General features: G+C 45.2%; 1 protein-coding gene across 1 annotated transcript in view; it reads right to left on the minus strand.

Moving 5' to 3' along the window:
• Nucleotides 1–24,947, minus strand: part of LOC117455035 (semaphorin-6D-like) — a 102,084-nt gene that overhangs the window by 61,464 nt on the left and 15,673 nt on the right. Inside the window, exons 7-8 of the mRNA XM_034094380.2 lie at nucleotides 2,618–2,708; nucleotides 2,091–2,213 (exon numbers count right to left, since the gene is read on the minus strand). Coding sequence (XP_033950271.1) covers nucleotides 2,091–2,213; nucleotides 2,618–2,708 — 214 coding nt within the window. The remainder of the gene's footprint in view (nucleotides 1–2,090; nucleotides 2,214–2,617; nucleotides 2,709–24,947) is intronic.

Raw genomic sequence — 24,947 nt, forward strand, 5'->3', positions numbered from 1 at the left:
GAGATGTATACATAGATCTCTTCATTTTGCTCTCAAAGTGCCCCAGATTAATGCATTTAACTTCAATATGTAAAAAGAAATCTTTTTAAAATCTCCTAGAGGAGGTTAGGTCCACCCCCCACCCACCATGTTCACATGGATAGGATACTAAATACATTTGCACACTTTTTATATGGTGGCCTATGTCCATATGTTTCTGTTTTGGTGGTCGTGCCACAACCGTGCATGTCTGCACAAGTCATAGGTGCGCTATAAAATAGCACTACACCCTGCAATGTGTGTGAAAGACAATAGACTTTACAGTATGTTTCCCTGCCTCACATAAATAACATCTCTGGACTCCGCCACTGAAGTCCTGGTTCAAGAATCCGTCACATCCCACATCCACTACTGTAATGCCATCCTCTCAGGCATTCCCACCAAACTTATCAATAAACTTCAAAAACCATGTCTGTCTACAAAGAGCCAGACTCCCAGCTCCAGGGGGCCAACACTGGGCAAACCACCAGAACATTTTCTTTAACAGATGTGACAAGTCGGCCGGTGGCCTGACATCACAGCTGATGAAGACCCTTAGAGGCTGGACACCTTCGGCCCCTTGTGAGACCATTGATTGACCCGCTGCAGTTCGCCTACCGCCCCGACATCGGGCTGGTGCTGAAGTCCCTCTCCCACCTGGAGAAGGCAGTGAGCACTGTGAGGATCTTGTTCTTTGATTCTCCAGTGCCTTCAACACCATCCAGCCTCCGCTCCCATGATGCAGCTCTCGGGGTGGATCACCACCTCACCTCCTGGATCCTGGACCACCTCACCAACCGTCTACAGTACGTGAGGACCGGGGAGTGTCAATCAGACACCATCATCAGTACGGGGGCCCCCCAGGGGACGGTTCTGGACCGGTTCTCTTCACCCTCTACACTGCTACCTGTCACCTGCAGAAGTTCTCTGACGACTCTGCCCTCGTCGGCCTCATCACCAACGAGGAGGACAGGGAGGACAGGGAGCTGACGCAGGACCTCCCCCTCTGGTGCCAGAGAAACCCCCTGCAGCTCAACGCAGGGAAGACCAAGGAGCTGGTGGTGGACTTCAGACGGCCCCAACACCCCCCCCCCACACCAGTGAAGGGACAGAGCAGACTCTTTCTGCTGAGGACACTGAGGTCCTTCGGGTGCAGGGGCACTCCTTCAGACATTGGAGGACTCTGTTGTGGCATCAGACATGTTCTATGGTGTGGCCTGCTGGGGCAGCAGCATCTTGGCTGCTGACAGGAAGAGACTGAACAGACTGGAATGGAAGACCAGCTCTGTCCTGGGGGTCCTCCGGACACTGTGGAGGTGGTGGGAGACAGGAGAATGGCAGCCAAGCTGTCCTCCCTGCTGAACAACGTGTCCCCCTCCTCCAGGACACCCTGTCCTCACTGTGCAGCAACTTTAGTGACATATTTCTGCAACCGCGGTGTCTCACGGAGAGATGCCGCAGGTCCTTCCGTCCTGCAGCGGTCAGACTGTACAACCACCAGCCCCCTGGTAGACACCCACAAAATACAGACTGTGCAACTTGTGCAACAAAATGGCAATGTGCAATATAGACACTTTTCTTGAAATACTGTGCAATAATCCCCTTTATGTGGAAACCATCATCATAATGAATGTCCCAACAGTTCTTTTTTTTGTTATAATGTCCCAGCAGCACCTTACATTATATATGTCACTAAGCTCTGAAGTTGCTGCGTATCATTCTTAGCCACGGATTTGTACTCACCCACTTATTTGTCTTTATTTTTATTCTAATATAACTAATGTGTACTTTTCTGTATTGTTGGATGCCTTTTTTCTTTTACCTGCTATGCCACTTTTGCTGTAACACTGTTAATTCCCCTGCTGTGGAAATAGTAAAGGATTTTTGATTCCGATTCAAATCATACAGAGGTCTGCAGCCCGGATCATCAACTGCATCAAATCCTCTGACCACATCACCCCCATCCTCATCCAACTGCTCTGGCTGGTACACCCGGATCAACTACACAAAACTCCCCTCACCTGCACCGACAGTACCTACCTGGTCCAGAATAACCAAACCCTGTGACTCACCTCGGAGCCATTTGGAGTCGTACTTGACGGTCCTGAGGACGGGCCGGCCTTCCCCAAGGCTGCGGTAGATGACGGCGTCGCTGGCCAGGAAGTCCGTCATGGTGGCCGAGTAGAAGTCTCCACCTGAGCAACAGCTGCAGTTTAATGTTCATGCTGAGAACTATTCTGACATAATACAATTAAGGAATTTCTTTGTTTTCCCATATACTAATATGAAGTCAACCAAAAATATTTAGCTTTGTGTATGATTGTGCATGACATTGTCATTTTTCTGAAAACGTGTTGTCGAAGATTTGTTCTGGTCTGCAGTAATTTGGAACTATCTACATACTCCCCAGTCTTGTTGAGTTTTGTTGTTAAGGATTTGTAATGCTGTACTGTAAATACCTATATGAAAAATGCTTTAAATCACTAATGAACTCCATCTTTTATATCTGAATATACCTGTACCCAAAAGTGCAGAATACCAGAAAAGCACTCAGTTAATATGGGTCATGAGTTTTTTCAGACAGTCACTTTGGACTAACCTGCAAACAGTCCCACATTGGACTGCCCAGACTCAAAGGGACAGCGGGCCTGACCCACCACTTCCTCCCCCACCTGCTCCAGGGACGCCATCTGACAGGAGAGAGGAATGCATCACAAAATAAACAGTCATGAGTTAAAATGTAGAATTGGTCATGGATACCAATTTGAATTTGAAAGCCATACCAAAATGATGAGGAAAAAAAGATATCCAGTGGAGGAAATAAGTATTTGATCCCTTGCCGATTTAGTAAGTTTACCCACTTACTTAAATCAATTAGGTAGGTTTATTTAACTAATGAGAGACAGAATATTGAGAAATGTACATCATATAAGAGATACAAAATTATTTTTCATTTAACTGTGGGAAATAAGTATTTGATCCCCTTGCAACTAACAAGAATTCTGGCTCCCACTGGCCAGTTACATAAGTCCTCTTCCTTTAAAAAAGTACTCCTAATATGAACTTGTTACCTGTATAAAAGACACCTGTCCACAGAATCAATCAATCAGATTCCAACCTCTCCACCATGGGCAAGACTAGTCCCCTTTTCCACCAAACCGGTTCCAGGGCCGTTTCCGAGTGAGAACCTGATTAAGCTCTGGTTCTTCCTGTTTCCACCGCAGCGGGGCCGGCTATAAGCACAGAAAACTGGTTCTTATCTGGCCCCACTCGGCTGCCTGGCAAGAACCAATACTTCACGCTTACATCGGACGGGGGAGAGATTAACCTGAGCAATAACAGTTCCGAGTATGGCAAATAAAAGTCCTGACAAGCAGTAGCGCTGAGCAAAGTGACTAGAACGCAACCACACACTTGTAAAAAAAATCACCCTTTATAAAGTCAGGCAACACTAACCAGGCTTCGTGTGATTCGGTTTATTTTTACCTTACTTTGACCATCCGTTCGCTGTTATTGATCATTTTGGAGAGCAGGCAGACGTTGTGTTTTTTATTATAGCCGCTATCGGTTGGAATCAAAAGATTGGCTACACAGGTTGCTATGTCCGACTATCAAAAGTAGAATCATAATGAAAAATACGCCGGTAAAATGTGCCTGTATAAAATGGCTTATGCCACAATAGGATAGCAACAAGTAGTCAAAATAGTCAGATTAGCATTGGTTGCTATGCCAACATCACCCATGTTATACCACCACAGCGTCTGGCAGCACACCCGACCCCATCGCTGTTTCCCGTAGGTAGTGGGCCCACGGGACGGAGAAGCGGAGGTGTTGCCCACGTTGCCTTTTTGGGCTGTGCCTAGCCGGGCTCCGTGGCAAGCCCGACCACCAGACGCTCGCCGACGAGTCCTCCTTCTGGGCCCAGCTCCAGAAGGGGACCCCGGGCTTCCTCCGGGCCGGGTATCCTCACTTCTTGTTTATTCTTTCATGAGGTCTTTTGAACCAATCTTAGTCTGGCCCCTTGCGTGAGACCAATTTGCCATGGGAGACCCTACCAGGAACACAAGGTTCCAGACAACACAGCCCCCAGGTTCATCAGGGCAATCAAACCTCTCTACCACGGTAAGGTGCTGGTACTTCAGAGAGGAAGAACTTATTTCCTACAGTTAAATGCAAATCCATTTTTATCTTATATAATATCAATTTCTGGATTTTCTTTTTGATATTCTTAATCTCACTGTTAAAATAGACCTTCCATTACAATTATAGACTGTTCATTTCTTTGTAAGTAGGCACATTTACAAAATCTGCAAGGGATCAAATGCTTATTTCCTTCACTGTATGTATTTAGACATATTAGGAACTTGTTAACAATAGAAGCATCAAAAACATATTTGCACGCTAGGATTTTCTAACATCTTCATTATGGAACAACCTGCTGATCCCAGGCCAGTAACATTACAACAACATTAAAAGTTCAAAGTTGTATTTGTATCTTATCTTATCTGTATCTTATCATTTTGTATCTTTTATTTGTGTTAAATTGATGGAGTTTAAATGTAAATGTGTTAATTATCGGTTACTTATTAAAATGTAATTCTAAAAGAGAGACTTTAGAAACGTTGCAAATCGCTGTGTTTATGTGATACATGTTAATGTGTGTGCATTTACATTGAACTAAGGGGAGGGACAATTCCAAAACAACGAACTAGCAGCAGTGGCTCAGTCTGTAGGGACTTGGGCTGGGAACCGATCCAGGACTTGGCATCGGAACCGAAGGGTTGCGGTTCAAGTCCAAATCGGACCAAAAAAATATAGAGTGTGGACTGGTAGCTGGTGCCAGTTCACCTCTTGTACTGCCGAGGTGCCCTTGAGCAAGGCACCGGACTCCCAACTGCTCCGGGTGCTGAACAACTAGTAGCCTCTCCACTTTGCCAACTCTTCACTACTGCATGTATTTCTGTTGGTGCATGTTCATGTATTTCAAGACTGTGTGCCTCCGATGCTGTATACAGTTCCCTTTCATATCCAGGGCCTTTCTTATTTTGTTTTATATTCTCAGCATCTTATTTAAAATGCCAGTGATAATTGTCGTGTTATTCATTAATACACGTGAGTTCAACTGTCACAATTACGTGTCTCTTTATTGGTCGCCATCATGCTAGAACACCCCTAGCTTACATGCTCCATTACCATCACATGTCGTCTCCCTATGACGTCACTGAACCATGCCCGTAAGGCTTCACTACTATTGGCTAACACACACACACACACACACACACACACACACACACACACAGCACAGCACAATAACACCACAATAATGTCATTGTTGTGTTAGCTAAGCTGATAGCTCTCTGATGATAATTCTTTGTCAGCCTGCAGCTGTTTTGATTATAACACTTTGTTCAGAAGCTACGTTAGCTGAATGGCTAATGCTTCCTCACTGAGGATCTTGAAACTGCAGCATCCTGAGTGTTCGAAATAGCTCTTTAATGATTTCCTGCTCAGTCCAAGCTGAATTTATTTATCAAGCAAGCAATACAACAGCGTCTTTAAAGTGCTTTTTATCTCGTTTTGGATCTTAAACAAAAGGATAAAAGCTTCTCATATACGGGCGCATGTTTCAAAGAGCTAGGAAGCTAAACAGGGTTAGCTCCTGTCACTCTAACCCTCAGCGCTGCAGCGGCATAAAAAGGGACCACGACTGGATTGACACCTGAAATACTGTTTTTTGTGAAGGCATGTGTATGGTTCTGAAGAGGTATCGAGCTGGCTAACACTTTCAATTACAAACTGAACGAGTGAAAGGAACGCTGGCAGAATAAAAGTGTCCTCGTCCCTGAGACAGGCCTCTCTGCGAGATAACTGACGCTAGTGATTAAGTTATTGGATAATCAGAAGGATAGCAATAGAACAGAAACACACAAATGTGAAAACACGCACACACACACCAACATACAAACACACCCAAGGGTGTAACTTTGGTTTGAGAAGTGGGGGGGGACACAAAACAGGGGGTCCTCCGCAATGAAACATTGTTCTCGATTTAATTCAATTTCCTGCCTTTCTACAAATATATTAGGGACTATGGTTTTAACTAATCCAAGAAAGATGTGCAGTGTATATAATGAGTGTGCAAACTTATCTAGTATCCTATCCATGTGAACCTGTTTTATTTGTGATGACCTCACATCCTCTAGGGCAGGGATTCCCAACCTTTTTCCCCGAGAGCCCCCCCAAATGACTCCTGTTGGAAGTTGGAGTGACTTTGAAGGTTATTGGACTCAGGATTCATTCATTTGGATTCCCGCTGTATGAAGAAATGAAAGGACGGCGCAAGTGGAAACAATTCACAAAGGGATTAAACTGTTTAAAATATATGCTCAAAGTAAGCCGGATTTTGCCGATGTGTTTATGTGGATTCAAAAGTCGTAAACAATCTACAAAATGGAGGAGACCGATCTGATTGGAGCAACTGTGACAAATAATCCAACTGAAACCGTCATGGACGATGACTATGTTTTCAAAATGTGCTTATCCAGACTAGCCCGGTTTGGACACCTTACGTGCAGAAGGAACATTTCTAGAAAAAAATATGCATTTCTGTCTTTGTATGCCTTTATTAGCTCTCTCTCTAGGTTGTCCTCAGACGAGCCCTCCATCGTCGCTTCCAGTCATCCCTGTTCTCCATACATCTGGCCAGTTCACCATCCGCTGCGATGTTCCTGCGGACTCCCGCCGCTGGAAGTATAGGATTTGGGATGACTTTGTTCTTCATGGTTGGCTTTACTATGCTGATTACGAACTAGGGGGCGCAACTCCTCTCAGTCCTGGTTTTAGTTCAGAGTGTTCTTCTCCAAGATGGGTTCTATTTCGTCCCTACTGACCGCCAGAGGCGGTGCTTTAGCACTGGATATGTCCATCGCGCGCATGCGCAGCTCGAGTACCAATAACAACAAAGTCACCTGTGACCCACGTGACACCGGCTATATCAGCCGGTATTGTCAGAGGATCTGTTCCTTTTCATCTTCTCGCTGCGCGAGGGTACCGTGGCTACGTTTTCGTAGCCTACAGCGTTCAGGTTTGAACGTTTGATCGGAGGGATTTCTCTGCAAACAGCTGGCTGTGTGAAGCTTCGCGACTGACAGTCGGAGCTACGGGTCGTTAGACGCGTCCTCCAGGAGCTGCGCCGGCTGTGCAGAGCCTCGACAGACAGGTTTGTGTCAGCTTGTTGCTGGTGATGGCTGTGTTTCCACACCCGCTCCCAGCCAAGTTGTCCTGATTACCGTCTTATTGTTTGTGGCTTAGACTTTCTGGTGACGACAGTGTTCCCGCTTCCTCTCCCATAAAGTTGCCCTTATGCTCTTTTGAAAGTTCTGCTTGTGGCGTTGTGCCCGAGCTATCATTAGCATTTGAGTCCCAGCATTTGAGTCCCAGCTTTGGCTGCGTCCCTCATTCGATTTAGTATGGAAAGCCAAGAGTGTCATACTTTAAACCCGTTTTTCGTTTAGATGCAGAAAGTAAGGTAAGTACTTTCTATTTTCTAGAAGCTATTATCTGGTCTTAACATTTGTGTTCTGACTTGGTCGCTTGATTGTTAGCAGCAGTCGCTTGGCTAACACCTTACTGTTGAGCTTAACTATTAACTCAGGGCAGTGCTCCCGCTCCCTGTAGCATAGGGTTTGATTGCAGTAGCGCTAGTTCGTTGTATTACTGCTCCTAGTACTAGACTCCTAGCACTAGGATGATATGCAGAGAACATCTTCACGGCGGGTGCTGTGTGCTCGGCATGTGCGGTTACTACTGTAACCAGACACGGTTCTATGCGGGCTGTTCTCTTTCTTAGAAGCTAATTATCTGGTCTTAACATTGTGTTCTGACTTGGTTGCTTGATTGTTAGCAGCAGCCGCTTGGCTAACACCTTGCATGTACGGTTAAGCTTCATTATTTAACTCAGCCGGTGAGGGCAGTGCTCTCGCTGCTGCTCCCGGTAAACGCATGGTATGGTTGCAGTAGCGCTATATCGTGGTATTTACTGCTCCTAGTACTAGACTCCTAGCACTAGGACGATATGCAGAGAACAATCTTCACTGTGTGTGCCGTGTGCTCTGCATGTATGGCCATTAAGGAGGATTTCATCCTCCCAATATTATATTGTCTAGTGGGCAGCCGTTGGCTGACACTTTTAGGCACCGGCCACAGTTACTATTGTAACTAAGGTTCTAAGCCGTAAGTACTGGCCATAATTACTACTGTAACTACGGTTCCAAGCTGTGTAAGAACTGGCCATAGTTAATACTGTAACTACGGGGTTAATCCGTAAGTACTGGCCATAGTTACTACTGTAACTACGGTTCCAAGCCGTGCACGTACTGCCATAGGCAATACCGTAACTACGGCTCTATGCCGTGTAAGTACTGGCCATAGTTACTACTGTAACTACGGTTCTAAACCATGTAAGTACTGGCCATAGTTACTACTGTAACTACGGTTCCAAGCCGTGCAAGTACTGGCCAGAGTTACTACTGTAACTACGGCTCTATGCTGTGTAAGTATCTAAGCCGTGCAAGTAATGGCCAGAGTTACGACTGTAACTACGGTTCTAAGCCGTGTAAGTACTGGCCATAGTTACTACTGTAACTACGGTTAGATGCCGTGTGAGCCCTGGCCATGGTTACTGCTGTAACTACGGCACTGTGCTATTCTATTCTTTAGAAGCTAGTTTTCTGGTCTTAAACATGTGTGTTATTTGACTTGATCTCGCTTGATCGTTAGCAGCAGCCGCTCGGCTAACGTCTTGCGTATACTGTTAGCTTCTTTATTTTACCCAGCTAGGTGAAGGCAGTGCTCTCGCTCCCGCTCCCTCTACCGGTAATGCGGATGTAGCTACATCCCTTTTTCTGTTCGGCGAGTAGTAGCACCGCTCTACTCTTCCCGTTCAGCAGTTAGCCGGTGAAGGCTGTGTTCCCGCTCCCGGTTACACTGCATCTGGCGTTCGACTCTAACTTAACCAGTGAAGGCAGTTCTCGCCCCCACTCCTGGTAGACGCCAAACGGCCTCGTTTTTCCGTTAAGCAGGTAGCCGGTGAAGGCTGTGTTCCCGCACCCGCTCCCGGTTACACTGCATCTGGCATTCGTCTCTAACTCAACCAGTGAAGGCAGTTCTCGCCCCCGCTCCTGGTAGACGCCAAACCGCCTTGTTTTTTCTGTTAAGCAGGTAGCTGGTGAAGGCTGTGTTCCCGCACCCGCTCCCGGTTACGCTGCATCTGGCATTCGTCTCTAACTCGACCAGTGAAGGCAGTGTTCTCGCCCCCGCTCCTGGTAGACGCGGAACTGCCTTGTTTCTCCGTTAAGCAGGTAGCCGGTGAAGGCTGTGTTCCCGCACCCGCTCCCGGTTACACTGCATCTGGCATTCGTCTCTAACTCAACCAGTGAAGGCAGTTCTCGCCCCCGCTCCTGGTAGACGCCAAACTGCCTTGTTTTTCTGTTAAGCAGGTAGCTGGTGAAGGCTGTGTTCACGCACCCGCTCCCGGTTACGCTGCATCTGGCATTCGTCTCTAACTCAACCAGTGAAGGCAGTTCTTGCCCCCGCTCCTGGTAGACGCCAAACTGCCTTGTTTTTCTGTTAAGCAGGTAGCTGGTGAAGGCTGTGTTCCCGCACCCGCTCCCGGTTACGCTGCATCTGGCATTCGTCTCTAACTCAACCAGTGAAGGCAGTTCTTGCCCCCGCTCCTGGTAGACGCCAAACTGCCTTGTTTTTTCTGTTAAGCAGGTAGCTGGTGAAGGCTGTGTTCCCGCACCCGCTCCCGGTTACACTGCATCTGGCATTCGTCTCTAACTCAACCAGTGAAGGCAGTTCTTGCCCCCGCTCCTGGTAGACGCCAAACTGCCTTGTTTTTTCTGTTAAGCAGGTAGCTGGTGAAGGCTGTGTTCCCGCACCCGCTCCCGGTTACACTGCATCTGGCATTCGTCTCTAACTCAACCAGTGAAGGCAGTTCTTGCCCCCGCTCCTGGTAGACGCCAAACTGCCTTGTTTTTCTGTTAAGCAGGTAGCTGGTGAAGGCTGTGTTCCCGCACCCGCTCCCGGTTACGCTGCATCTGGCATTCGTCTCTAACTCAACCAGTGAAGGCAGTGTTCTCGCCCCCGCTCCTGGTAGACGCTAAACTGCCTTGTTTATTCTGTTAAGCAGGTAGCTGGTGAAGGCTGCGTTCCCGCACCCGCTCCCGGTTACGCTGCATCTGGCATTCGTCTTAATTTAACCAGTGAAGGCAGTGTTCTCGCCCCCGCTCCTGGTAGACGCTAAACTGCCTGGTTCCGTTAAGCAGGTAGCTGGTGAAGGCTGTGTTCCCGCACCCGCTCCCGGTTACGCTGCATCTGGCACTCGCCTCTAGCTCAGCCAGTGAAGGCAGTGTTTTCTCCCCCGCTCTTGGTAAACTGCCTTATTTACTAATCCAGCTAGGTGAAGGCAGTGATCTCGCTCCCGCTCCCTCTGCCGTAACGTGGGTGTAATTACATCCCTCTTTCTGTTCGGCGAGTAGCAGCAACGCTCTACTCTTTCCATTAAGCAGGTAGCTGGTGAAGGCGTGTTCCCGCACCCGCTCCCGGCTACGCTGCATCTGGCTACCTACAGAATGGTTCATTCATGTAGTGCCTGTAGGGTTTCTCTTGAGCCCGAGGACGGCCACGACCGCTGCCCCTCCTGCCTCGGCCGCTTCTGGCGGTCAGTGGGGACGAAATTCGAGCATCTGAGGGAGGTTCTCACGGTAAACGCCTGCATGAGCTGTAGCTGCATGCCTCGGGTGCTCAGAGTGGCTCGAATCACTGAGGTGGAACGTCTGGCAGCAGCCAACAGACACCTCTCCTTGTCACGTACTCCTCCAGATCAATTCGGCCGTTCCCGGCGACTTGAGGGAGCGATGGCTTTGTGTGCTCCCCCCAATAGAAGGACTAGAAATAGGCTGTCCTCTAAAGTGGATCGGCTAGCTGCCGATAGGGGCATGATGTCTTTATGTCTTTATTAGGATCCCCATTAGCACTAGCATGAGCATTGGCTATTATTCCTGGGGTCCTCACACACTCAAAACATACATAAACATACAACAAAATTAAAACAAAACAGCTCATAATTTCATGCTATTTACAGTGAAATGAAGTGAAACTAAAATGGTCATTCAATTATCGCCATCCTAAGGCCAAACAAAAGTAAATACAAATAAGTGTACATAATAATATATGCATACATAACCACAGGCACAGTTCAAATTTACTTTGTAATACTTAAATAATTTTTTAGCAACCATTTGAAATGTACTTGAGAATTTTCCTGAATGATGTGAACCGGTAAAGAGTTCCAGCTGATCATGGCTCTGTACATGACTGTTTTCTGTCCCATATTTGATTTAGATTTAGGTAATACAAACCTTCCTTCTATTGTATGTCGTGTTTGATAGTTATGTTGTGCATATTGCGCTATAAATCTTTGTGATAATATATCTGGTGAGTGAGTCACTGTAATATTTCTGACAAAATTCAATAAAATATAAGTTGACCTCTGTCTGACAGTTAACCATTTCAGTGTCTCCAGCATTTCAGTGACTCTGGTTCTGTAGGAGCACTGCAGTGCACATCGTGCTGCCTTATTTTGTGCTACTTGTAGTTTGTTTAAATCTTTTTCAGCAGCACTAGACCATATAACCAAACAATAATCAAGCTGCGACAGAACCAAAGCATCCAAAACTTGTCTACTGACATCCATAGGCAAATATTTTACAATTCTTTTTACAAGTGACACACCCCTTCCCATTTTACATACAACATTATCAATTTGTTTAGACCAAGATAATTTATGATCCAGGGTTATACCTAGCAATTTTGTCTCCTTGACCTGTTCAATTTCAATATGGTTTAAATGTAGTAACATTCTTCATAACATTTGTCAACTCTCTTGTAGTTGATGCTGCATAATATATTGTTGAGTCATCTGCATACATTACAATTTTAGCTTTTTCTAACACTAATGGTAGGTCATTTGTAAAAATAGAAAATAAAAGTGGTCCCAAACAACTACCCTGAGGTACTCCACAGGTGACTTTTTTCATCTTTGAGAGACTTCCATTAAAAAAAACAGTTTGACTTCGATTTGTCAGGTAACTTTCTAACCACTTCAGCGTTTCCAAATGAAAACCATATTGTTCCAGCTTGTGTAACAACAAAGAATGGTCAATGACATCAAAAGCAGAACTAAAATCGAGTAGTACTGCACCCACTAACTTCCTATTATCTAGTTCGCCCTTCCAGTCATCTGTCATTTGTGTTAAAGCGGTGCATGTGGAATGGCCAGGTCTATAAGCATGTTGATACACAGTATTAAGTTTGTTACCTTCAAAGTATTTTTGTATTTGATTGAAAATTATTCTCTCCATTATCTTTGCTAATGCTGGTAATAAACTTATTGGACGGCTATTTGTACCAGAAAATGGTCCAGCTGGATTTTTTGCAAGTGGAATAATTTTTGCTATTTTCCATGCCTGTGGGCAAATACATTTATCAATACTCAAATTTATAATATGACAGATGGGCTCTGCAACAAAATTAGCAACATATCTAAGAAATGTACCAACTAAATTATCCACTCCTGGTGGTTTATCATTACATTTACCTAGTAGACATTCAACATCTGTAATTGTCACTTTTTCTATTTTAAATGTACACTTCTTATTTTTCATAATTAAATCCTGTATTAGAAATGTGGAGTTACTATTTATAGTTTGATTCATATTTATCCTCAAATGTTTTACTTTATCAAGAAAATAATCATTCAGATGATTAGCAATTTGTACTGGTTTCGTCAAAAATGTCCCATCCACCTCAAGATATGTTGAGGTGGATTTCGGCTTACGGCCCATCATGCCATTCACTAAGCTCCACAGTTTTTTCTTGTCATCCTTTATCTCTTTAATTTTATTTCCATAATACAACTGTTTTTTCTTTTTATTTAATGCTGTAACATAATTCCTTAACCTTCTATAAATGTGCCCGTCTGACTCATAACTTGATGAGAGAGCTACATTTTTTGCATCATCTCTTTGTTTCATTAGATCCCTTAATTCCTCATCTAACCAGGGTGCTCTAAAGTTCCTTACAGTCTGTTTTCTAAGTGGAGCATGTTTATCAATCACCTGCATGTAGTGCTGCGTACCTGGACTCACATTCAGGTTCAGGTCCGGACTCAAGTCCAGAGGTTCAGGTTCAGGTCCGGACTTATAAGTCCGGACCTGAACCCATGGCTTGTGTCAAGTTGCGTGAGTAACTAAAGTGAACTTATTGTGAGCTAATTATCAATTGAAAATTAACTCATAATCAACTCAAATTCAAACTCGTCAGGTTTATTGTGCTCCCTTCCAACTTGTGTCTACATTTCTCTAAAAAGTACAAATGTAAAAAAAAAACTTTTTTCCACTTAGTCTACAAATGACTTATGACAGCAACTACAGTGAACTACTACAAAGTTCAAACATGTATTTCATTTACCAAAGTAAAGTAACCAAACAGTCCCTGAGCTGACTGAGCCTCAATCCCTAAAACGTTGCTGAAAGGTAGAGTGTAGAGTAGACTATACGCATTACACTGTTACACACCTACTATACAGTATACACTACACTGTAGTGACTGTACAGTCAGAGTGTACTGTACTGTCTGTACACCATGTCTTTTCTACAACTCTACATGTTTACATTACACAGTACATACTACATACATAGTGATGTACATACATACTGTTAGAAATTAAAATCAATGTTGATATGGCGTAATTTTGAATTAAATACACTATTTAATTTAAATCAGTTTTATTCTGAAAATCCGGAAGTTCACACTATTTACTTAATACTTTTATTCTGAAAAGTCTTCACTTCCGGTTAGCATTAGCATGTGGCGAAACGCTACGTTTTCAAACCGTGAATCGAAGGTAAAATGACATGTGATGTTGTACACTGAGCACACTGGGATTAGCACTCATTTATTGACGCTGAATAACGTTCATCAGGGAATGTTTAAATAACCACAGACACCAGAATATACGTAAGTGCCAGTTTTTTTGCGAGTCCAAGTACCGGTTCCTGACGTTCCGGTTTTAACCGGACTTGAACCGAAACTTTTTACAAGTCCAGTACCGGTTCGGCGTACCGGTACGCAGCACTACCTGCATGAATAACAAATTGAAGACATCAAGAGCATCATCTGGATCGACTTTCTCAAAAACATGTTTCCAACATATCATTTGAACATCCTGGATAAATGACTCTTCACTCAAATATTTCATTGATCTCCTCACAATGACTTTTGGTCCAGCTTTTGGCACCTTTGTCTTTCTCACAATAATTATTAAATTATGATCAGAACACCCTACTGGAATTGATATTGCCTGAGAACATACATGGCTAAAATTAGTAAATATATAATCAATACAAGTTGCACTTTTTGACCCATCTTTCTTGATGCATATCCTAGTAGGTTTAGTCACCATTTGTACCAAGTTACATGTATTAATTATTGTCTGCAGCTATGTGAAGTCGCCTCTTGGCCCTTCAGCCTGGGCCCGGTGTAGGGGCTGCTAACCCCCCCCCCCCTCCTTCGGTTGGCGCCCCTCCTTCGGCTGACGCACCTCCTCCGGTTGACGGAGAGTCCTCCGTCGCGTACCAGTCGAGCCAGGGGAGCTGTTTAGATCAGCTGCCCTCGGAGGCACTGGAGTGTGCCGCCCAAGCTAGGCAGACCAGGCAGCAGCACTCGGGTCCTCGCAGACCTGTGCCCACTCCCAGCAGGCCCAGGGGCCGCTCTAGCAGCCGCACTCAGCCGCTGGATTACAGGGGTGGTCTGCAGAGGTCTTAGCGGCCCACTCAACCGCCTCCCAATGACTTTCGTGCCCCATGTCGCCCGCCTTCCAGGCGGCCTCGTGCCCCAGAGCCTGACCGGAACCCCCCAAGAGGCTCCAGGGTCCGGGGGGCTGGGCTCTGAAATCCCGGGGGTGGTCGGCGGCTGCTTTCCCAGCAGCAGCTCAGTTTCTGGGCAGTCTGTACTTCCGTCCCTTGGGTGGTTTTCACCTTAACCCAGGGGTAAGGACCGCAGCTCCGGCCCCTAGCCTTCGGCTGGGTCTAATTGACAGTCGTCAGCGATCCGGCAGGGGCCCTACCTCTGGGCCAAGAGTTGTCCGTCCTTTTGTCCAAGGACGCAATCAACCCAGTAAGACCCTCTGCTTAGCCAGGGGGTTCTACTCGGCATACTTTCTCGTGAGCAAGAAAGTCGGCGGATTTCGCCCGATCTTGGACCTCAGAGGAATCAACAGATTCCTGAAGGTGCTGCCATTCTATATGCTGACTACTGCATACGCACAGGTGGAGTGGTTCCCAACCGAGGGATGCCTACTTCCACGTGGGCCGGGCAAGAGGGTGCCTTATATTCAGTTCCTCCGGCACTTGGGCAGACTGGCAGCTGCCTCGGCCGCTGGGCCCTTAGGCCCGCTGTCGTTGAGCCCCATGCAGATGTGGCTGAACAGCCTTCACTTGGACGCCAAGTGGCACAGGCACAGTGAAGTCAGGGTGTCGCAGCATTGCTCCACTCTCCGTCACGCTGGAGGGGCAGGGCCTATCTCTGGTAGGCGTGCCCATGGGCGCCATCCCATCCCGCCAGGAGACCATCACCATAGGTGCATGTCTCTCAGGGTGGGGTGCAGTGCGGCAGGGCAGGACCGTTCAGGGTCAGTGGTCTGCCCAGCAGAGTGCGCGCCGGGTCAACGTGCTAGAGCTTCGGGCCGTGCAGCTTGCACTCACGCACTTTCTACCCCAACTGGGGGCAAGAATGTGCGTGTTCCTTGGGGACAGCATGTACATTGTTGCTTAGACAACAGTCCCTTCTAGATAGTGGACGTTCTCACTCCACTCTGAATTTATGTGGCTGCGATTCTGCCCAACATGTTCGGGTCGACGGCGCCACGGCGGGGTGCCACAGGTCGGTGTCCCTCTTTATGAGAGGGGCTTTACGGCAGCGTCCCCCTTGCACCCCGAGGGCTCCGGCTTGGGACCTGCCCTTGCTGCCGGATGCCCTATCACCTCCTCCCTTCGAGCCCCTGGCCCAGGTGGGGCTTAGGTGGCTGCCCACAAAGGCAGCATTTCTGCTTGCCATAGCCTCAGGGAAGTGAGTCGGGGAGTTGCATGTCCTCTCCATAAACAATACATGCCCGAGGTGGGACTCTCATGCATTGCCCTTTGGGCAAATGTGGCATTCCCGCCCGGGGTCCTTCCACAAACTCACTTCAATCAGCCTGCCCAGCTGGCACGCTTTGACATTCAGGAGTACGGCACATCGAAGTTGCTGTGCCCGGGGGGTGCCCAAAGGGCGTATATCAAGGCTACTGCCTGTATACGGCAGGAGGAGCAACTCTTGAGTTTGCCCTGGCGGCACTAAAGGAGGTTAGGCCCTCTAACCAGTGGCTTCCCCACTGGGTTGTCGATACCATCTCACAGGCTTACGGGGCCAGTGGCCGCCCCCTGCCACCAGGCTGAGATGCCACTCTACAAGGAGCATCTCAACATATTGGGCTGCCCTGAGAGGGGTGCCCCTGGAGACCATCTGCACCGCGGCGTCGTGGGCGTCTTCTGGCACATTCTCCAGTTGTCATCAGGTCAATGTCGCCACTCCCCATTCTTTGGGCGTGGTCCTTTTGCCGAGCTCCGCTGCTTCCAGTGGTGAGCAAGGGCTTGGATTCTTCATGACATTGTTGGTATAGGTCATCCAGTGCTAAAGCACCGCCTCTGGCGGTCAGTAGGGACGAAATAGAACGATAGTTACGGCTGTAACGACGGTTCTATGAGTCCCGGATGACCGCCAGAGTTCCCTGTCACTCAGAATTCTTGTGTGCTCGCGAGAAGATTCGGGGAACAGATCCTCTGACAATACCGGCTGATATAGCTGGTGTCACGTGGGTCACAGGTGACTTTGTTGTTATTGGTACTCGAGCTGCGCATGCGCGCGATGGACATATCCAGTGCTAAAGCACCGCCTCTGGCGGTCATCCGGGACTCATAGAACCGTAGTTACAGCCGTAACTATCGTTGCCTTCCATGGCTATGAGCCCCATCTGCCCCTGCTATTTGCCCATAGCTGGGGAACAGTTTTTAGGGAACGGTGCCTTGCTCAGGGACACCTCTGTAGCACTTGGTCCTTCCGGGACTTGAACTGGTGACCTTCCAGTTGCCAAGCCACCGCCCGTTTATTAGCTACTAACTTGAATTTTTTAATTTATTAAAATTAATTAATCAATTATTGGTTATAGTTTATTGTAATGTAGAGACAAGGCTTTTAGCGACAATCATGTATTGTGTAACAATTATATGTAAAAGCAAAAAGTCTAAATATGATATTAGGCCTCAAATCATCTGAGGGCTGGCACACCCCCTGCGATTTTTGGTTGGGAACCACTGCTCTAGGGGGGTCTGGGGGCATGCACCCCCGGGAACATTTGTTTCTTTAAATTGAAGTTAAAGGCATCAATCTGGTGCACAAATTAAGAGATTTATGGATACAGCTCTCAACACTCATATGAAACAGAACTGTATATATTTAAATACTCCAAAAACCATTAGAATATGCTCACAAGCAATAACAAATAACTGATATACTCCTCTCTCCTATCTTTATCTTACCTAGTCTGCATTCTTTCTTTTTATTTATGCATATTTGACTAATCACTCCCCTTTTAAACTGTGTTTTTTATTTTTTACTGACATATAGCACACAGTGGAATGATTTATTAACCTATTTTGAACAACTATATTAAATAGATGGAAATATTTGTTTACATAGATGACCAAACCGTTTGAGACCCACTGAGATAACTTAGACTAAAGTTTAGAATCTAATCACTCAGAGTCCTTTACCTCACTGAGCTGACGTTATCTCTCTCAGTCCCACAGGAGAGGACTCTCCCTCTCCTTATTGTTGAAGCAGCTTCTAATCTCTGTTAGCTCCGAGCAAGCACCAGATGCTAACAACAACCCCCGTCTCTCTCTCTCTCTCTCTCTCTCTCTCTCTCTCTCTCTCTCTCTCTCTCTCTCTCTCTCTCTCTCTCTCTCTCTCTCTCTCTCACAAAATGCGCTTGTGCCACACACACACAGACGATGAACGCTTAAGTAAGAAAATGATAATAAACACATTTGAAAAGTGGGGTGGGGGACAAACACGATTTTGAAAAGTGGGGGGGGCATGTCCCCCCTGTCCCCAGTGAAAATTACGCCCATGAACACACCTATACACTCTTGTTGTTATTACATTCTGTGAAGTAAATATATAAGCTAGATCTACTTCGTTTATTTTTGCAAGAAAACAGCAACATAAAGTAATAAGAACAGTATGTACTTACTATTTCAATAGCAAAATGTACCATGAAAAAATAATTATTTACTGTACTGTAAGACCGAACAGTACAAGCTTCTTGAAGAATATGGGTTGTTTTAACCCAAACATTTATAAAAGTGAATTCACCGCAAATTTTCTGATGACTATGAACTGATTTGTAATATTGTGTATACAGTATTCATCCACTTTGGGTCATATTGGGGATTGTACTCAAATGTTTTTACTGAATCTGACGTCATCACGTATGTGCTCCGCCCCCGACGTGCCTAGACGTTCTCTCACCCATGCTTCACCAGAGTCCGCCATTAGCTCCTCGCCTCGGTTGAAATCGCTCAGACTTTTAAGAATACTTTGCCCACCGTGCTCTCACTGCCGGAATCGTGATCCTTTTTTTTGGCCGCACTACTCTGGTGAGTTACATCTTGCCTTTGCACAGTATTTAAATGATGTGTTATTCATGTCTGCATCTAATGCACTTTGTGTCGCATGGTGTGTTAGTTTGATTTGAGCTCTTGTTAGCTAGCCTACATTTAATATCTGCCTCACTTGAAAAATGATTTAACTTACGTGTAAGACAGTATTTTTATATTGTTTTAAGTTATATCTCAAAGTGGAACGTTTGTGTTGCAAAAGTTTTCTGGAAAATTCGAACCTAAAAGGGTGGCAGGCGGCGCGTTTGCTTTCTTCTTTTTTTACCGCATGTCTGGGCATGTTTTATTAATTTAGAGGCATAGAGGATTTACGTTCATTTGATCCACACAGTGTTTCCCAACCGGGGGTACGCGTACCCCTAGTGGTACGCGAGGGAACTGTAGGGGTAACGTGGAATTCCAAGGTGACAAGTAAAAAAAAAAAAATCCCGTCAAAAATGATAGTGCGCAATTTGTTTCCCTAGGGAGACAATAGTCTGTGGCACGCACAACCGCGCCAAAATCCCACAATGAAAACAGCTGCTTACCTGCAGCCAGAAAAATACTGGTAGGTCTGCACTATGGATAAATGGCTGAAACGTCCGCTTGCTCTGGATTCAGGCCAGGGTTCAGAGGAGCCCGCCGAGAAACGTAAGAAAGAGGCCAAACTGAAACCAAGGCAGTACAGTGAAATATATACAGGGATGCAAACTTGTCAACTTTCGGCGAAATTTGCCGTTTTGAATCCAAAATAGGTCGTTTGTGTGATTCATGTAGATCTGCAATACAAATATTTTTGGGGTATGGGGGGGGTCTGGGACCCGGAGTAATCTGCGGCCGCAAGCTGCTATGTGCCATCATGACACGCATGGTGTTCTTTTTTTATACATTATAATGAAGCGCGAGCTGTGTGCTCAAGTCTTCCTGCCTGTCGGCTCTGCTCATGGATGTATAATAAGGCTCTGCTGCTCCACGATGAGTGTCTAGCTTCAGCAGCTACATTACCTACGGGTGCGTTCGTTAATATTAACTGTGGTCCGGAGTCACTGTGGCACAGACTGGACCGCTGGTGAACAGCTGTTAGAACGGGCCGCTCAGGTGTTCAGAGCAGAGCTCCCTGTCGGAGCGCAGAGCGTGATGTGCACTGAAAAGTTTTTCTCTCGCAATATTATCGTTGAGCAAACTTAACTAGCAAACTAGCATCACTATCTGCTAACGTTAGCTTTAGCCTTAGTTTTCTATTAGTTTTTTTCATAGGCTATAAACGGAGGTGGTATAAGTATATATCTTGTACTTGAGTAAAAGTAGAAGTACCCAGGTCTTGTACTTGAGTTAAAGTAGAAGTACCAGAATGTAGGAACAATCCTGCAACCAAAATGTTCCTCAAATAAAAGTACTATCATCATAGTCATAGTATTATCATCAAAATATATAAAGTAGCGACAGTAAAAGTAGAAGTACTCAGGTATTGTACTAGAAGCACCAGCGTGGAGGAATACTCTGTTACAGTAAAAGTACTGCATTCAAAATGTTCCTCAAGTAAAAGTATTAAAGTAGCGACAGTAAAAGTAGTCGTTGTGCAGATTGGTCCATTTCAGAATAATATATATGATATGTTTTATAATGATTGATCATGTGTTCTCAAAGCTGGTGAAGGTGCAGCTAGTCTGAAGTACTTTGTAGACTGCAGGGTAGCTGGAGGATTTACTCCAGGTGGAACTAAAGTCTGATTCAACACTTCATTATATTTCACATCATTCATCCACATCTGTAAAGTAACTAAAGGTATTAAATACATGTAGTGGAGTAAAAGTACACCATGTACCTCTGAACTGTAGTGGAGTAGAAGTACAAAGTAGCAAAAGAAACATTGAAATACTTAAATAAAGTACAAGTATCTCAAAATTGTACCCAAGTAGTACTTGAGTTTATGAACTTAGTTACTTTACAGCAGTGGCTATAAAGATAGAAAGACTAAGCCTTGCACAGAGGCATGAAAATACATTTTCAAAATGCTCAACAGTGCTGCCAAAATGTTAAACTCACTGCTACACAATTAAAATAAATGCTTTTATATATGTTTATATTGGATGTGACTCTTTGGTGTTTCTGTTCTTATTAACACTGCTGCTTTAGTTGTTCTGACTGCTAAAATCATCTGTTATTCCTCATTTTAAAGCCGATATATTTAAGACTGTTTCCCTTTTTTTAAGAAAAGTATCGAAAAAGAATCGGAATTGCAATTCTTGACTTGGTATCGGTATCGAAACCAACATGTTGGTATCGTGACAACACTAATAGGAGGCACATCTGTGACATAGGAAACAAACCCGGGCTGTCTAATTAACCGACAGGTTTTAAAGACAGCTGGTTTAAGCCGTAAGCTTTGCTGCCTAACAACCGACAGGCTGTGAGGCAGCCGCTTATGCAGCTTTATGTCATCCGGAGGAGAGCTCTCTTGAACCGGGAGATCTCATTAGGCGGCTGCCTTTCCGATGATCTCCGGGAGTTATTAGGCCGATATTCCGTGGGGTCGGGGGGCTCGGATCCTTGTCACCTTTTTCATACCTGATGAGTTTGCATCCCTGATATATATTATTTGGATTAATTTCTACTTCTGCGGACCCACCGCCGCCTCAGTGCTTCTTTTGCGGTGAAGTCCTGGCTAATAGTGCGATGAAGCCAGCGCATTTACAGAGCACCAAACACTCGGGAAGTGTCGATAAAAGTGAAGAATTTTACAGACGAAAGCTGACGGAATTTAAGTCGAGCCAGACAGTAATGATGAAAGCCACGAATGTGTCAATGAAAGCATTCGAGGCATCTTACGCCGTGTCCCTGCTTGTGGCTAAATCAAAAAACCTCACTCTATTGTTGAGGAGCTCATTCTCCCTGCAGCGACTGCGTTGGCCGAAATTATGATAGACAAGAAAGCAGCCGAAGAATAACACCGTATCCCGTCGGATCAATGATATGTCTGTTAATATAATTGGACAAGTGGTGAACAAAATAAAACTAGCCGGTCAGTTCGCTTTGCAGCTGGATGAAATGACAGATGTGAGTAGAGAAGCGCAGCTCCTGTCCTTCGTGCGTTACAAAGATGCGTCGGACATAAACGAGCATATTTTATTTTGCAAAACGCTGCCAGGAAAGACAACTGGGGAAAACCTGCAGCCACATCTGTACTGATGGAGCAGCTGCGATGACGGGGCGCAAGGGACTTTTTGGGCACGTAAGAAAGGTAAATCCCGACATGAAATGGATGCATTGTATTATTCATCGTGAAGCACTAGCTAGCAAGAGGATGAGTCCTGATTGAAGTGCTGTTATGGATGATTCTGTGAAGATGATACATTTCATCCAATCTCGGCCATTGAATCACAGGCTGTTTGAAAGTCTTTGTCATGAGAACGGCACAGAGCACGATCAGCTATTGCTTCACACAGACGTGCGCTGGCTGTCTCGTGGGAAAACGCTACTGAGACTTTATGAACATCGCAATGAAGTGTTTGTGTTCTTGACGGAGCATCTGCATCCTCTTGCTGTGCAGCTTGAGGATGACAAGTGGGTGGCGCGCCTGGCATATCTTGCTGATGTTTTTACCAAACTCAACGAGCTCAACCTATCACTTCAGGGCAAGGAGTCACATATCCTGAAATTGTATGACAAAGTTCAAGGATTCACAAAAAAGCTCAAACTATGGGAGAGGAAATGTGATGAGGGAGACGTGAGCTGCTTCCCACTACTCAATGCCCATCTTTCCACCACTGCTGTTTCCAGGGGTCCAGTGGTCAAACTGGTGCAAGCACACCTGTCCAAACTCTGCACTGATTTCAGCCATTATTTTCAGGACATTGAAAATAAGTCAGAAAGACTGGATTGGGTGAGGAACCCATCCATTGTGAGTGAGAGCAGCAACAGCCTTCCAACAATGCTGCAGGAGCCTCTGATGGAATTATCATCTGTCTGAAGATGGCATATGCTGAGAAGTCATTGACTGAGTTTTGGTATGATGTGGAGAAGGAATATCCTGAACTGGGAAAACATGCACTGATTGAACTTTTGCCGTTTGGTTCTACTTATTTGTGTGAGGTGACCTTCTCAGCTTTAACACACATCAAAACCAAGCAGAGGAACAGACTGGATGTGGAGACCAGCCTGGTCACAGCTGTTTCCACACTGCCTCCAGAACTATCAAAGCTTATGAAAGACAAGCAAGCTCAAGTGTCTCATTAAAGCTCACATGACTGGTGAAAAGAAACTGCTAGGCCTATACTGATTCTGGATATTATCTTGCTAAGTGTTTTGTTCCAGAATTAAAGTTTAAATGCCTGTTTAAATGGGACTTATTCAAAGGGGCTCCATGGTTTAAGCCTAAATGTTACAAGATATATATAGCAAAGATAAGATGATTATTTTGATTTCATATGTATTTATTTGATTATATTATTTATTTTCAAGGCAACATATTCATTTTTATTTATTTTTATTGAGTGATTTAAGTTCAAATTAAGAAAATGCCTGAGAATTAGATGTTCAAATTAAGGAGATGAAATAAAGTTATTTTCATTCAATAATCAGTTACGTTCTACTTGTGAAGGATCATCAGCACGTATGAGTGAGGGGGTACTCATGGAATGACAAAAGGCTCAGGGGGTACACAAGACAAAAAAGGTTGGGAACCACTGCACTACAATGTACCATAACCGTGCGTTCTGCATGTTTGTAAGGGTGCGTTCACACCTGCCTTGTAGAGTCCGGTTGAATGGAACCCTGGTGCGTTTAGCCGCTTGGTGCGGTTCATTTGGGTCGGTGTGAACGCAGTCCGAGACCTCTGAAGTGAACTAAACAACCGGACTCTGGTCCGCTAAAGTAGGTGGTCTCGGAGCGCTTGCTTGCGAACTCTGGAGCGGTTCATCGCTGGTGTGAACACAGTCCGCACCAAAACATAGGAAGTGCAGTATTTACGTGTCACAAGAATGCGGATATCTTCAAAATCTTTAGCGAAAGAGTCTTTCAAGACATCCACGGTTGTTTAGTTAAAGAGTAAAGCAGAATTAAGTGTTGAACAGTGTCGTGTAAAGTAAAAATTCTCCGTCAGCTACATACAAGTAAGAACACCTGTCGTCGGTGAAACGCCCCTCCTCTGCAGAACGTCTCTCATGGATAATGCTGCACATTATCCCGCTTATTACACGGCCACATTCTCAACAAAGTAACGACATGACTCCCAATATTAATTGAAATGCTTTTGTGGATTTATAAAATGATTTTATTGATTTAAAAAATAGTTGTATATAAATGTACATGCATCCGCTAAGAAAAATAGTCTGTTCTTACTGTTTGAACTAACGTAGCAACGGCAGGAACTGCTTCGATAGAGTTTTTGAAGAGCTTTTTGATTACAGATTTGAAAAAATCGTTGCTTGCTTTAAAAGTAGCACAATTCATTATGTCAAACCTTGGGAAGTATCTAGATATCGCTGCCCTAATGCCAAAGTAACTGGCAACTGAATATGTGTCGCCGTCTGACCTATGTCTGGACCGCTGCGTAAAAAGGAGGGTTTCTGCCCGTTACTTCTCCGCTGTTTTCTTGTCGCTCTTGTCTTGTCAGTTAGTTTCAGCCAAAATGTATACAGTTAAATCGAACGGACTTATTTGTGCAGATGTGAGCGTCCTTAACAACGGCCAATAAATCCTTGACAGCGGTCTGTCTGTTCTGGATTAAAAACGTGTCACGTGTTTTGAATTGACCAATCAGAATCGAGTATTCAACAAAGCCATGTAATAATGTTTTTTAACGGACGTTGTCTGATTATATAATCATATGTCTGTTGATCTCCAGACTAACAGCAGCATGAGAATAACCTGCCGAAAGTGCCGATGCTCCATGGCGGAGGCTCCGCTAGAAATTGCCGGGATTTGCGTTTGTACCCCCGTAATGTCTGACCAATGGTTGAACAGCATTTCCGAGCACATGACTTGTGTTTAAAGTTTATAGTCCGTTTGAGTTTTGCCCGTGTGAACGCAAACCGAACCTTCTGAAAAATGAAACAATGTAACAAACTGTCGTCTGGTGCGCACCACAGAGCGGACTATTAGGTGTGA

The sequence above is a fragment of the Pseudochaenichthys georgianus genome, chromosome 11 (assembly GCF_902827115.2).
Source record: "Pseudochaenichthys georgianus chromosome 11, fPseGeo1.2, whole genome shotgun sequence".
Taxonomy (NCBI): Eukaryota; Metazoa; Chordata; class Actinopteri; order Perciformes; family Channichthyidae; genus Pseudochaenichthys; species Pseudochaenichthys georgianus.